Source organism: Nesoenas mayeri, assembly GCF_963082525.1.
Source record: "Nesoenas mayeri genome assembly, chromosome: 7".
NCBI classification, from domain to species: domain Eukaryota; kingdom Metazoa; phylum Chordata; class Aves; order Columbiformes; family Columbidae; genus Nesoenas; species Nesoenas mayeri.
Window position 1 is genome coordinate 2,341,843 of NC_137551.1, and position 14,949 is coordinate 2,356,791.

A 14,949-nucleotide genomic window follows, 5' to 3' on the forward strand; every position below is an offset into this window, starting at 1 on the left:
TTTGAATCCCAAGTCTTCGGCTCCAGTTACAAGGAGCTGCGTCACCCTCCGATCACATGGTAATTGTTGCTATTTCCAGGATCCCAGCCTTGCAGAGTGGCACAAAAGCTCTTTCCCCTTTTCTTTTATATTTATTTTTTCCACTCTTTTCCCATTCTTTTTTTTTCTTTCCTTTTTTGAGGGGGTGGTTTTGAACTATTTTCCCGCTTGCCGGCGGAGCTCGGAGCAGCGTTCGGGGATGCCGGAGCCTCTGCCCTGACCCGGGGCGGGCAGGAGCCGCCCCCCCGCCCCTCTCCCGGGGAGCGGATCCGGCCGCTGCTCCATGAGAACCGCCCGACCCGACCCGGGACCGGCTCAGCACTAACGCCGGGGCGGGGGGGGGTTACCCCCAAAATGACCGAGCTGGAAGGGGACTTCACCAAGCTGCTGCTGCTGAAGGAGGAGCGGATCAAGGAGCTGGAGCGGCGCTTGGGGGAGAAGGACGAGGAGATCCAGGAGCTGCGGCGGCGGCTGCACAAATGCCAGTCGGTGCTGCCGGCCCCCAGCCCGCACATCGGCCCCCGCACCACCCGGGCTCAGGGCATCTCGGCCGAGCCGCAGACCTACCGCTCCTTCCACGACCTCCGCCAGGCTTTCCGCAAGTTCACCAAGGCCGAGAGGTAGGGATGGACACCCCCTTTTCGTCCCCAAAATACCGAGTGGGGTGGCCGGGAGAGATGGAGGCGGCAGGACCAGCGCATTCCCCCCGCCTCGGCTCCCCGGAGAAGCGGCATCGATTGTGCCCAGGGGGGTTTGGAGGAAGCGCCGGGGACATTAGGGGCTTTCAGCCGGCTGGGGATCGGATAACCCATTATCGGCATGCCGGCCCCCCCTTCCCTTCCCCATCCCCGGGGGGGATGCTCGGCCGGGAGGCGGCGGTGCCTCCCCGGCGCTGGGAAAAGTTTGCAGCGGAGCCGGGAAGTTGTTTGGCCGCTCCCTGAGAGGCAGCTCTGGGTTGAGGGAGCCGGCACCCCCCCACACCTTATCCCAGGCGCAGGTGCTGCCCCCCCCGGCCCCCTTTCCTCACCTCATCTTCCCAACGTGCTCCCCAAAAACGCTGCTCCACCCGTGGGCTTTGCAGTGGTGCTTTGTCCCCTGTGCCGATGTCTGGCACCTAGGGACAGCTGGGGTTTTGGTGTTGAGTTTTTGTGGGGTCTTGGTTTGGTTTATTGTATGTGTGTGTTTGGTTGATTTGTTTTGTGGGGGGTGGGCTGCAGGGTCTGCATCACTCAACTTGGGGTCCCGAGGAATGGGTGACCCTCTTGCCTCAACACACTGTGAAAATGGGGGAGCGCAGTGCCACTCGGGCTCCCAGGGATATTTTCAGCATGACGGAGAAGTTGCAGCGTGAGCGTGTGGAGTTCGGTGCGACCGCAGCGCGGGGGACCCAGCGTCACCCTCCGTTCGGCAGGAGCCGTCACTGGCGCTCGCTAAGTGAGAGACAGTCTCGGTTCTTCTGTGCGTAGTGATTTATTTCAGCAAATCATTCCTGACAGCGTTTCTCGTAGCCGGGTGTATCTGGGTGGGGACTCACACCGTTCTCCTCAAGCTTCTAAAATGCACCTTGCCAGCACCCAGACCAAACTCCTGCCCTTTTCTCCCTGCCCTTTGCTAACAAGACCATTACTCCTTTAAAGACGGGAAGCTGTTGGCTTTGGGCTCTACGGGGTGATTTAATGAACCGCCATGCCCAGAGAGGTGTGCGACTGCAAAGTGTGTCAGCTCATCCTTTCGGGGTTAGCGCATCCCTTCACACCCCCTGCCCGAAACAGAGGCAGCAAATTGCAGCTGGAGAGGAAACTCTGGTCCAACTTTTTCCTTTGCTGTTGCTTTTTATTTCTTTCTCTGAAGGCTGTGATGGTCCTGAGCCTCTGGTTACCGCAGGGGAAAGTGACAGTGACCTGGCACCTGCAGTAATGGCAGGGGCCTTGGTGCCCACTCATGTGTAATAACCCATTTAGGAGTTATTAAACCTGCTCACAGCTCTAGTGAGGTTTAATCCTCACATAAGACTTTCCTTGCCATTACCAGCTTGGGCTGGCAGGCCAGCACCAGCAAATGCTGTATCTCTGTGATGCTGTGAAGGTCGTTTGCCCCATCCCGTGTCTTTCCCATCACTCGGATGTTGTTTCAGCCGCAGCAATAACTCTTGATGGGTGCTGCGGGCACCTCCCGTCACCCCTCCGGGCCGGCACTTCATCCCCAGCATCTTCCCGTCCCTCAGCCTCGCTCCTGGTAGCCATGACAATGGTAACCAAGCCAGTTTGGGATTGCTCTGTGAGTTTAATTACGGTTTGCTTAACTCTTCTACCAACTCATTGCTGGAAGGAGTGACGGGCAGCTGCACGGTGTACCCAACACGCTGTACCCACAACCTGTCTTTTGTTTGTTTGTTTTCCCCTTTATTGCTCCCAAATTGGTCCCCACCAGTGGGTTAAACAACAGTCTCGCCCATGGATGCGGTTGCGGCTCCAGCGTCCCAGGTGTGGGGGGTGAAGCTTTGCTACAGTCGGGCTGTGCCAAGAGGATGATGAGGTTTCTCGGTTCCCGATGCTGAGCACAAGTGGGCCTGTCTGGTGCCAGTCGCCTTTAATGTCTCTGTGGGTTTCTCTGGCTCTTTCGGCTTAAAAACTGCTGATGGTATTTTGGCTAATTTATTTATGGGGGTAACTTATAGACCTCTAACAGTCTCCTGCTTGTGTTTTAGTGACAGCAGCTGAAAGCATCAATAAACTGTTCATCCCACAAGTCTGCAGGTCGCTGAGAGGTTGGAGACGGGTAATACCTCTTTTCTAAAACCCAGAGACAACTCCCAGACCATAAAAACACCAAGATGGTGTTAGACCCGACTGGTTTGCATGTTGATCTTAAAGTAATGCTGATAGAAACCTTTTTATCCAGGTCTGGGATCAACCTTCAAATGCTTTTTCATCTCCAAAGATAAAGATATAGCTATCGACAGTATAATTAATTCTATTTAGGGCAAGCTTATCTGTAATATACACTGACACTTAAAACGCTGAATAAGTTGAAACTAGTAAATGAGACAATGGAAGCTCCAAAAGGGGTTAAATCTCAGAGTCTATGGCTGGCAATATGTTGTCTCTCTTGTAACCCACCCCTGTAACGTGTCAAAGTTGTGAAGTCTCGCAAAGACCCAAAGAAAGGGGCTGCAAAACCAGAAAGATATCGAAAGATGTGTTATCTTTTGTCTGGAAGTATGTTTTTACGCCGTTATCCCTCCTGATAGCTTAGTTGTATAGATTTTAATGGAAGAAAGAGTTGCTGTGTAGATAGCCAGGTGTTATAAATCAGATTTTCTTTCCAAATAGTCGGGACGCTGCCACTTTCTATGTCTGTTTTTCAAAATATAATTCTTCCCTGATGTCTTCTCGATCCGTTCCTGCTCGCAGAGACTTGTGTAGAGGAAAGAAACACACTTATTATAAATGACTCATGAATTTGTTTGTTCAGTGAGTTTTTATTCACTTGTACCCAAACCCGAGAAGCGTTTGGGATCATACGCAGGTTTGACGTTGTCTGGCACCGCATCTGGCAGGTGCTTATTGCAACGTAAAGGAGGAAAAGCCAATTTGTTGTTGCGTTTGTTTTCTAGCAGGATGGGATGATACAGCAATCGAGGCACTTTGCTAATGCCTGGGAAAGCGGTTCCTAGGAAGAGATCCCCAGTTGCTAAGCAAAGGCTCTGCCGCACCACTCGAGATGATAAATGATGCAGAAAGTAAACGCAGGGGTGCACTCAGAGCACTTGACTGGGACTAAGAGCCACATAAGGACCCCGGGGATGCTCCAAACTGCCTCGTTCCTGCAGTTGAGGGGCTTTTGGAAAACCCAAGGGGAACTAATCTGCAGGTTTTCAGCATCCAAAGATGCTTCGTGCCACGCGGATGGTCGATGTGAGCTTTAATCCCAGTCTTTTAAATCGTCCTGTCAGTAGATTCCAGCAAATGCATTCTTTAATTCAGAGGTGTAATATCTAATTCCAGTTTAATGCTGCTTATTTGAGTCAACAAGCCTTATTCAAACCAGGGCAACGCAAAATTACTTTGGAAACTGTTACGTGTTTTGAAATAGCGACTAACTCTTTGTTGGCATTAATGCGCCACAGCCATGACTTAAAGGCAGTCGTGGCCATACAAGCAATTACATGTTTTTGCATGTGATTATATCCTCAATTTTGTAAATTTGGTTTGGACTGTCCTGTCTCTGTGTTTTTGCCATGCCAGTTTGTATCTTGTACAGTGTTAGAGATTCAGTCTCAGCATCATTTAAGAGAAACTAGGAGTTTCCCCACCCTGTTCCCAATAATTGACCCATCCTTCCTTGCTGCACCAGCTAACTTTTATCTGCGGCTTTTTAAGGGGTTTTCCCCTCTTTGACTTTATTTTGGGAAGTGCTTGCCACAAGATGGCAGTGGGGTCTAATATTTGAGGCAAGATATTGGGGTGTATTGTGGTTTCAGCTTCACAGCCCTGGCCTAGTTGTGCTGCAGGTGTTTTTGGGGATGAAATCCTGGAGTAAATCCATCATTTTTCCCCTTTCCACCTTCTTGGAGGTGTTGGGGATGTGTTGCTGAAAGCAACACCCATGGTGATTAAACTCGATATTAAAGGCTGCAGGTGGTCTGTATGGTACTGTGGATGGAGGCTTGGAGCAGATGCTCTCAACTTCACTCATCTCCTGGCTCCAATGCTTGTGATAAGCTGGTGTTTGATGGCAGGTTCAATCCATCTCACAGGCTTTGGGTATCGTTCAGTCCAGGACTGACCACGGAGAGCATAAAAACTGGGCAATGTGGGGCATCTCTAGTCCAAAACTCAAGGCAAGGTCATCTTCAAAGCTGGACTGGGCTGCTTGGGTCGCTTCAGCCTAAAGCAAAAGGATCCCTTGTGCTTCTCCATCGCTTCTCCCTCCCCGTCTCCCAGTTTTGGCTTATGGCTCGCCTACTGTGGCCACATCCACCACCCTTGGAGCTGGGGACGGCTGGGCCGTTGAAGATTTCACCCATGGTTTGGTCCAACCAACCCTGAGCGTGTCCCTCCCGAGCAGCCGGGGCTGAGCCCGTCCTCCCCCAGCCCCTTTCTGGGAACTCGGCTCCCAGTGGGTGGCTGAGTTGCATTAATTTAGACATGATCTCATCATTCGCCAGCCGCTAAAGCGATATCGATCCTGCCTTCGGCCTCCATCTGAAAAACAACCCAGCTGCTTCCCCGGTACCTGTAACCACCGTCCCTCGAGGCTTCGGAGGCTGGAAAATGGGCCTTTGCCAACTCTTTATTTTAACCATTGCAGCTGAATGTGTAACCTGCTGCAAATGTGTAACACTTCAGTGAGGTTAAGGACAGCATTTAAGCTAAGAAAAGGACATTTTAGGTCTATAGCTTGTCTAATATTTGATACCACTAAGCAGCCATGCCTCAAATATCAAAGCTTGCCTGTTTAAGGCATCTCAGAGTCCTCTGGGTGTCTGCTATTCCTCTTTAGTGATACCTCTGTAAGAATCAGCATTGCTTTCCAAAACTCAGAGGAAGGGTAGAGGGGCAGCAGCAATTTTGACATTATTTAATACCTAAAAAATGCCTCTTTTCCCTCATTTTACCCACCATCGATCTGCTCCCGGTGCGCTGTGACCATATGTACCTTGGATGCTCCATCCTTGGGTGATCGACACTGTAAAGTTTTTATTAGATTAAATTGTGTTGGCACAGGAAGAACTACTGCTGGTCTCATTGCTTGTAATGTTGTAATGCGTTGCTGGCCCAAAGAGAGTGGATAATAGGAAGAAGTCTGACCAGGTGTTATTTAACTTGGGGATAGCTAGAAGACATCACAAAGAGAATGACTGAAAGGGGAGATGGACACTTTACTTGGTCAATCTGTGCTCTAATTACTTGGATGGAGCAACTTAGTCTGTGGCATGGAGCTGTGAATGATATTGAGTGAAATTTGGAGACCTATGGGTTGCCGTAGGAAAAGGTACGGCACAGGTCACCAGGTCCCTTGAGAGGGCTGAGGTCAGTAGAAGAAGCGGAAGGATTTGAGAGAAAGAAAGGAGCAAATGTTTATGGTTAATCAATTGAAACCATTTCCCTTCTTTTAATTTTTAATGGGCTGAAGTAACCACTTCTCCCTTCCCCGGGCATTGCTTTCCTTTGGCTCATGGGAGACCTGAAAATTGAGCCGCAACACGGGGAAATCATGTTCCCAAAGGGCGAAGGATGGCACCTCTCTGCCGGGTATGGGCGGGCGTCCGTCCGTCTGTCTGTCACCAGCAGCCCTGGCAACTGATGCCGCCTTTTCCATCACATCTGTTCAGCTCCTCCTCACAGGCAGAGCAGCATCACTGCTACAGCAGCACAGTAGAATTGGCTCAATTGAACTTTGCCTTCCACCTCCAGCAAAAAATAATATAGAACATATATTTATTTTTAAAATTTAAAATTAAAAATTTTCTGGGTAGTTTTTAATGAAAATTTGAAATATTTGGCTTCACTATTTATTGCTGGGTCTCACACAGAGGAAAGCCTACAAGACCATGTCATGACATCCCAAACCTGACCGTCGCCATCACGGCTAATGGCTCATGCAGTGCCTCATACTGACACTGGGCAGGGGATGACAATGTGGTCCCAGGGGCAGGATTGGGCCCGGGATGGGGCCAAGCTGCTGCTGCCCGTCCCCAGCTGACGTGGGCTTGTTCCCAGTGGCGTCATCGCAAATTCTTGCTTCTGCCTATTTTTAAATGCCTCAAGTCATGAGGCTTTCGGTGCCTCCCTTGGGAGACTAAACCACAGGCAGAGACATTTTCGGGCAGCTGCCAGGTTACTGTATAACCCACCTTCTGCCTGCTCTGGTGACAAATCCCTGAAAATGGGATTGCATAGAAACTTTAAACCTATAGCTGCACTCCCAGGCAGGGTCATGAAAAACTGCTATTCTCTCTCAGCTCCTTGATGCAAGCTTGGTTTTTGTTTTTTTATATATATATATATATAAAATGTATACGTATGTATGTATATATAAGGGAGATAGTATCTAGCAAATGCATTGTTATTTTCTGCACGGCACCTTGTGGACATCGATGGGTGCGGAGGAGGAAAAGGGTACCGTGCCTCACTTGCCGCTGCATTTTTGAAAGCAGCGTGTAGATATGGGCATATATGGTATTATAAAGTGCTTGGCCACGGTCATTCTTTATTTGGCTGCTTTTTAGTCCCAGCAAGTATCATTTTTGTCAGAACTGTACCATGGAAAAGGTAATTCTCCAGTGAACATCCCTTGGGTGGTGAAGTGTATCAAAGTAAAATGAGACAGAAAGGGCTAAAATAAGACTGCGAGTCCCTCTTTGCAGCTTTACTGATGAGAAACACTGGGGAAAAAGCCTTCTTAAGATATCCACTTGGTTGCTTGCAGAGTTGATGCGTGTCCTGGAAAATATCTAACAGCTTGGCAAAGGGGCTTCTTAAAAAGCTTCACCCTCTGCCGTGACCTCCTGGCTGGAAAAGATGAGGAATGCGTTGTGTTTTATATAGGGCTTTTCTACGTTTTGCTCATGGATATTCTTTGAGCATATTTGTTCTATTACTAATACAACCCTGTAGTCACGAAAGGGGCGCATGGTCATGTGGAAGGGATGCTAAAAAAAACAGATGATGGGGATCTGCAAGCACCAAGTGATGCTGATGGTTTTGGATCAAATTCAGGTTTGGGGCAAAGCGCAAGATCTGTGCAAAATACTGCAAAGGAGGGGGAGCAACAGCTGCAGGAATGCAGCCAAATCTCTTGGCTGTGTCCAGTGGGGCCTTGAGAGGTGGAAGGAGCAGGTGGTGCTCACACACCTGGGTAAGAAAGGGGCTTGATGAGTTGATGCTGTGGCTTGTGGGCTCATCATCCTTGGGGGCTGCCCTGACCTAGCCCTGAGCAAACCACTGCAGCTGCAATGTCGGCTGTGGTGGGAGTGGACCAGAGATGCTCTCTCCTGGTTTTGTGAACAAGTTTCTCTTTTAGTGGATTTGTCAGTCAGCTAAAGCTTCATATCAGCTGCATTTTCCTGGAGAACCAGACACATGTTTTGGTGAACACAGCAATGGAATGCGAGGTTATTGATAAGCATGGATGGACATCTCGCCAGAGGGGCAACGAGAAACAGGTGACCAAGGAACTGACCAACTAACTGTGTATAACATTCCATTCACGTGAATACTGCATATAAAAGTGGGGGAGCACAAGGATCTTGTCCCTTTTCCTTATGGCCGACATTAGGGGAGGACCTTGCGAGTTGTCCGTTAAAACTGAGGCCAGTGACAAACTGAATCCAGCTCCGGTTGGCTGCAGAGTCCAGTCCAGGACTTCGGGTGCCGGCTCTGCAGTTGCTGGGACTTTCAGGATTGGTTTTGTATATTTGGTATTATTTTCTCTATTCTTATTAGTAGCATTAGAAAAACACTTAATTTTTCCAGCTCTCTCCTCTCTGTCCTTCTTTCCCTCCTGACCACCTGTCCTGAGTGGGAAGGGGAGAGAAGGGACAAAAGGAAGAAGGGGTTGGGGGAGGAGGTTAACAATACATCTGCCAGGGTTTTATTGTCGCCCCGCAATCTAAACCCTTGACACGCTTCAAACTGAGTCACAGAATCATTTTGGTTGGAAGAGACCACCAAGATCCTAGTCCAACCATTCCCCCACCCTGGCACTGCCCCATGTCCCTGAGAACTTCATGTCCGTCTGTCCAACCCTCCAGGGCTGGTGACTCCAGCACTGCCCTGGGCAGCCTGTTCCAATGCCCCACAGCCCTTTGGGGAAGAAATTGTTCCCCATATCCAACCTCAACCTCCCCTGGCGCAACTTGAGGCCGTTTCCTCTGCTCCTGGCGCTTGTTCCTGGGGAGCAGAGCCCGACCCCCCTGGCTCCAAGCTCCTTTCAGGCAGTTCAGAGATCAGAGCCTGTGACCAGGACCAGGCTCTGCTGCCTCCACCAGCTGTGGTCCAGATTGCTGCTCAATTATTAGCTTAATTACATCTGCTTTGTTATGGAATGGTTTGTTTTTACCTCTTCTCAGGTAAAAGTTTGAATAAATCCCTGAAAACTCAAATAAAGGGAAAATGTTTCCCTCTAGCACAAATGAACTGATTTAAGAACTTGAGGGGCTAAATAAAAACGCTCCTTTGGATCCTCCTCTGGTGTTGAGCTGATAGAGACACATTGGTTTTGGGGAGGTGTTTTGCAATGCACTCCCGTGCATTCAGTTCCAGCATAATGGATAACTGTTCATTTAGTTGAAATGTCAACTAGAACAGAAAATTACATATAGTCTGAAAACACAGCTGATGCTGCCTGAAAAACACTGAGTTGTGAAGCAGCCTTGTTTTGCATCTCCCCCTGCCAAGAGATGCTACTGTATCTCCAAAAGAGTGAGGGTCCATTAAAATTGTCCATTAAATGTGAGGAGCATTGTATACTGTTATATATACATTGAAGAAGAGCTGTCTGCTCTCTTTAGGGCTTGGAAACCTTTATTTTGCATGGAGAATATATCAAGTGTAGCTTTACTAAATGCACAGACTGGTCCAGCAGCGGGTGAATTCATGTCTTCCTGTACAATTTGGGTTAAACACAATAGCAAAATAGAAGCTGAAGGTATAATCAAGCATAAAAAAAGTTTTGCCTGCTGTTTGACTTAAATGGGTTTTATTTTTTGTGCTCCTTGGTGCATTTGTGGTTTTGAGACTTGTTGCTATGTAGAATCATGTAAAAACATACACCTGCGATGTCCTCATAGCAGTAAATTAATTACAAGCTGGTGGCTTGACTGTAAAATTCAAACAGTATACAGACACATTTGTAGAAAATGAAGTATTAATTAACATAGAAGGCTCAGAAGGTAACTATGCAGGTGTGAAACAGGTTCAGGACATCAGTATGTTAATATTGATGTTTTCTGGTGTATGGTTTGCAGGAATGAAGTACAATGTGGGGCCGTGATTGATTCCAGCGAGTGCCATAGGATGGGAGTCTGGAGTTATTTTCATTTTAATTTTCCTCATGGTTGGAAGTTTTTATAAAATCCTCCAAGATAAAAATCACCACCAGGATTCTAAATGACCCATCAGTGTATAAATTCTCTTTAAAAACAAAATCTGAGTTGTCTGTTATAAGGGATTGCATCATTCTGATTTCTAATTGTGTGCATGCAATATTGTCAGTATTTAATATCTTTAAACTCTTTAAACTCTTTTAGAGCTGCAGCTCCACTATAAGTTGGGGAATGACCTATTAGAGAGCAGTGTAGGGGAAAGGGACCTGGGGGTCCTGGGGACAGCAGGGTGACCATGAGCCAGCACTGGGCCCTTGTGGCCAGGAAGCCAATGGTACCTGGGGTGGGTTAGAAGGGGGTGGTCAGTAGGTCAGAGAGGTTCTCCTGCCCCTCTGCTCTGCCCTGGGGAGACCACACCTGGAATCTTGTGTCCAGTTGTGGCCCCTCAGTTCCAGCAGGACAGGGAACTGCTGCAGAGAGTCCAGCGCAGCCACCAAGATGCTGCAGGGAGTGGAGCATCTCCCGTGTGAGGAAAGGCTGAGGGAGCTGGGGCTCTGGAGCTGGACAAGAGGACACTGAGGGGGGACTCATTCATGGGGATCAATATGGAAAGGGTGAGTGTCAGGAGGATGGAGCCAGGCTCTTCTCAGTGACAACCAGTGATAGGACAAGGGGTAATGGGTACAAACTGGAACACAAGAGGTTCCACTTAAATTTGAGAAGAAACTTGTTCCTGGTGAGGGTGGCAGAGCCTGGCCCAGGCTGCCCAGGGAGGTTGTGGAGTCTCCTTCTGTGCAGACATTCCAACCCGCCTGGACACCTTCCTGTGTAACCTCATCTGGGTGTTCCTGCTCCATGGGGGGATTGCACTGGATGAGCTTTCCAGGGCCCTTCCAACCCCTCACATTCTGGGTTTCTTGCATTCTATGACTGGTTCTAATGGTTTAAAGGCGTGTCAGAAGTGATTATGGTGCAGAGAATGATGCCAGGAGAGATATTATGCTTTGAATAAGGCTGGCGGGGAGTTCCTGGATTTACTTAAACTTTTATCTCAAACAAACAAAAAAAAGCTAGAAGGTGTAAATCCACCAAATGTGCTCTCTTGCCAAACTCCATGGTTTTCTTGAAAGCCAAAAGAAAATAAACCCGTGTGCTGTGGAAGTGTGGAAAAGTTAGATTTGCAGTAATTTGGGAAGGCAGCAGAGCGCAAAGCTGTGAAGGAGCAGACAGCTCTTGAGAAGGCTGGGAGGGGAACGCTGCTTTATCAAATTGTTCTGCAATTATTAGAGGGAGGTTTTGTCCCGTGTCAATAGGAACGTGCCCAGCACGAGGGGAATACGGCTCGGTGGCAAGAACTGCTTGTATTTTTGTGGTCGGAGGGAAGTGGCTTCCAGCTGGGTTGGGATCGTTGCTGCGGAGTGAAATGCAGGCTGCAGTGTGGCAGAGGGTGTTTTTGGTAAAAGTAACTGGAAAATTACTTTAGTCTGGCAGGCACGGTGGAAAATGTTGGCGATAACAAGGCTGAGTCTCCCAAGGTACTTGGAGGTATTTTTGCTTTTCATCTCCCAGCACCTATCACTGGAGGGCAGTGGTGTCTGAAAATCACAGAATCACAGAGTCGACTGGGTTGGAAAAGACCTCAGAGATCAACAAGTCCAGCCCTTGGTCCAACTCCAGCCCATTGACTAGATCATGGCACTAAGTGCCATGTCCAGTCTCAGGTTAAAAACCTCCAGGGCCGGTGAGTCCAGCACCTCCCTGGGCAGCCATTCCAATGCCTGACCACTCTCTCTGCACAGAATTGCTTTCTCATCTCCAGCCTCAGTTTCCCCTGGCAGAGTTGAAGCCCATGGCCCCTTGTCCTATTGCTGATGCCTGGGAGAAGAGCCCAATCCCCACTTGGCTAGAACTGCCCCTCAAGTAGTTGTAGAGAGTGCTGAGCTCACCTCTAAGCCTCCTCTTCTCCAGACTGAACAAGCCCAGCTCCCTCTGCCTCTCCCCATAGGGCTTGTGTTCAAGTCCCTTCACCAGAAGATGCCTGGAAGAAGGAAACCGCAGATAAAGAACATGATGAAGCTCCTGGGTGACTGAGACACCACAGGCTCAAGATGTTGAGCGTGTCATTGAGGATTAGAGTGAGGATTTTATTATTGAAGCGTCTTTCCTTGTCTTGCATTACCTTAAAGCCTCATATCACAGCTGGGTGACGTTGGGTACGTTGTTCTCGTTCCCATTGCTACTGTGCCATGCAATGCCACGCTGACCACGTTGGTACTTCCACTTAAGTGGAAGGTGATAACCGTGGGCAAGTGGGATGAGCATGCCTTGCTGACCCATACTTTTCATGTTCCTTTCAAGGCTAGAACTGGGTGTTAAGTAACAGCACGAGATCTTTCCTTTATTCACATTTATTGGCTTATTTTGCAGTTTGATCATTGATAAAGTTGTTTAGAAGAGGGTAGTGGGACAGTTATTGCCTCAAAATAAAAACCTGGTTTAAATCTTATTATTTACTTGGCAGAAATGCGTTTTCTTTTGCTGTGCTATTCACCTACTTGCAAGGAGCCCCAGCTGTGCCCCGAGCAGAAGACAACCCTTCTTTGCTACGTGATATTTGATCCCAGCTACTGTTACCTACAGTTAAGGCATTTTATTCCTAAATCAGTATTGGAGCTCTGGAAAAAGCCCCCAGGAGTAAGCAGCTTTCTGCTGGATTTGACTCGCCCACTTGGCTCAAGAGCTAGAATGGCTCTCAGGTTATGAAATGTAACTTTCCAGCAAGGGGGCTTCTCTGCATAGGCTGTAATTGGAATTGAATGGTGGAAAAATGCGTTTGATGCTAAACGTGGGGGATCTTGGTGGTGACGAACATCTTGTCTCTCTGGAGAGAAGAGACAAACATTGAGCGCTTGAAGAAATGAGAAGTCTGAGCGTGGCAGATGGAAACTAACCCAGACCTGGTGTAGAAAAGAAGAAACAAGGAATAATTAAGCTCAGCACAAGCGAGGCAAAACCAGGCTTTGATGCTGGGGTGTGTTGCGTTTGCTTAACCAGATGTGATTTATGGGAATGTTTCCACCACAACAAGGAGCAGGGTGGAAGATGGGATAGTCTTGGAGAAATTGCTCATTCCTTTTTGCTTGCATCTGCTTTCAGACCGTTGAATTTAGCTTTGCAAACAGCAGAAACTCAGATGGGGCGATGGTACCAGGTTACGGCGGATCTCGGGGTCCGTACAAAGGACTTGGCAAGAGGATGAATGTGAAGATGGAGCTGTAGAGCCTGTGCAAAGCGAAAGCAGAGATAGAGCACGGTGGCAATCTGTGCGGTAAGGAAAGAGGATGGGGAATAAATACGTGTACAATGGTTGGATTAATTACAGCGAGAGTCAATAATGGTATATGCAAACGGGCAGTGGCTTCATGACATGGTCAATGGGCAAGGTGACTTGTTTAATAAATGGGAAAGCATTGGCTTATTAAAAAACCTTTTAGCAAGGGAATTGAAACAAGGATGAGGCTCAGAGTGTAAATAAGGACAAGTAAAGGCTGTTGTTTGATGCAGCACAGCAAGACGCCATTTCCATTTCAGATGAAATCTTCCATTTTACCCAGTGTTACGGATGGATGGGGATGCGGCACTCAGCTGGACACTGGTATTTGACGTGGGGGCACGGGGAGGTTTAGGTTTACTCTTTTCAAAAAGTCTTGTGGGTGGTTCTGGTGTCATTTCAGCCTGAATAGAGGGGAAAAAACAAAACTCAGCTTCTACAGGGAAAATTTTCATAGAACAACACTGTGTTAGGGTGGGTTTTATCTGGAAAGTCCTTTGCTTTGGCAAATGGATTTCTTTGCCTCTGTTTTGCAGATGAAAAATGTGAATAAGTTAGGGTGAGTGTGCTGCGAAGAGTGGGGTCAAGAGGAGACCTCAGGTATCAACTGCATTTATGGCCATTGCTCAAAAATGGAGTGTATTCCCCACAGCTGGGAAAGCTCCATTTTTACCCCATTTTGCCTCCTTTCTGCTAGTCACGGTGCATAGAGGGGGCTTGTATGGTCACCTTAAAATCACCAGGGCCTCCCCTCCATATATAATAATCACGTACAAAAAAGAAGTATGTTCAAAGTGAATTTGTTATCTTTTGATGGGAGATGGCTTGTGGCAGCTTCAACCCAAAGCGAGTTCCTCTAGGGGAAGATGCTGGGAAAAAATGAGTTAAGCTGGTTGTGGATATTATGGATATGAAATATCTTACTCCATAAAGCCATATGTTTGGGGGCAGGAGAGCAAAGACGCGTGGGAAAGGGAAGGGGAAATGGTGTCACGGGTCAGCCGAAGGCCAGTTTCACCCAAACTTTGTTGTCTGATTAATGTCTTTGGAGTCTGTGCAGCTGAATGTATCCTAAAGCCCCGGTGAAGACAACCAGCCCATTGCAGAGACTATTTGCATCCAGAAGATGTTGAAACACTTGTGTCCAGCCCACCCAGCTCCTTCTGCTGCAGCTTTTTATCAGCTCTTGCACCTTTTTGACTGGGTTGACCCATAACTTGTATTTGCTACTCGGATACCAGTAAGCAAGTAGTAATACAGCTGGTTTCCATCTTCCATGTTGGGTTGGTTAAATTCTGTATCAAGGAGGTGGTGTCTCCTTCTCTTTCATTCTGTTGCTAAATGTTAAGTAGCTAAAAATCGTCTCTGTTCACAAGACTTGAAGTAAAATGTGAGAATACAGGAGGGGAAAAAAAATCCCATTAATATATTGGTTAGTTGTGCACTGAAATATGTCATTAATCTCCCCAACTAATGTTTCTTTAATTGCTCTTGCCTAAGCAAGAATGTGAAACAGTCCATTTGAACT

The 14,949-nt window shown here is 47.9% G+C and overlaps 1 protein-coding gene across 1 annotated transcript in view; it reads left to right on the top strand.

Annotated features, from left to right (window-relative positions):
- Positions 1-210: 210 nt before the first annotated feature.
- PRKG1 (protein kinase cGMP-dependent 1) overlaps positions 211-14,949 on the top strand; it is a gene marked incomplete at both ends in the record, with an annotated part of 441,876 nt that continues 427,137 nt past the window's right edge. The window contains one exon of the mRNA XM_080348292.1: positions 211-659. Within this exon, the coding sequence (XP_080204418.1) occupies positions 394-659 (266 nt within the window). The remainder of the gene's footprint in view (positions 660-14,949) is intronic.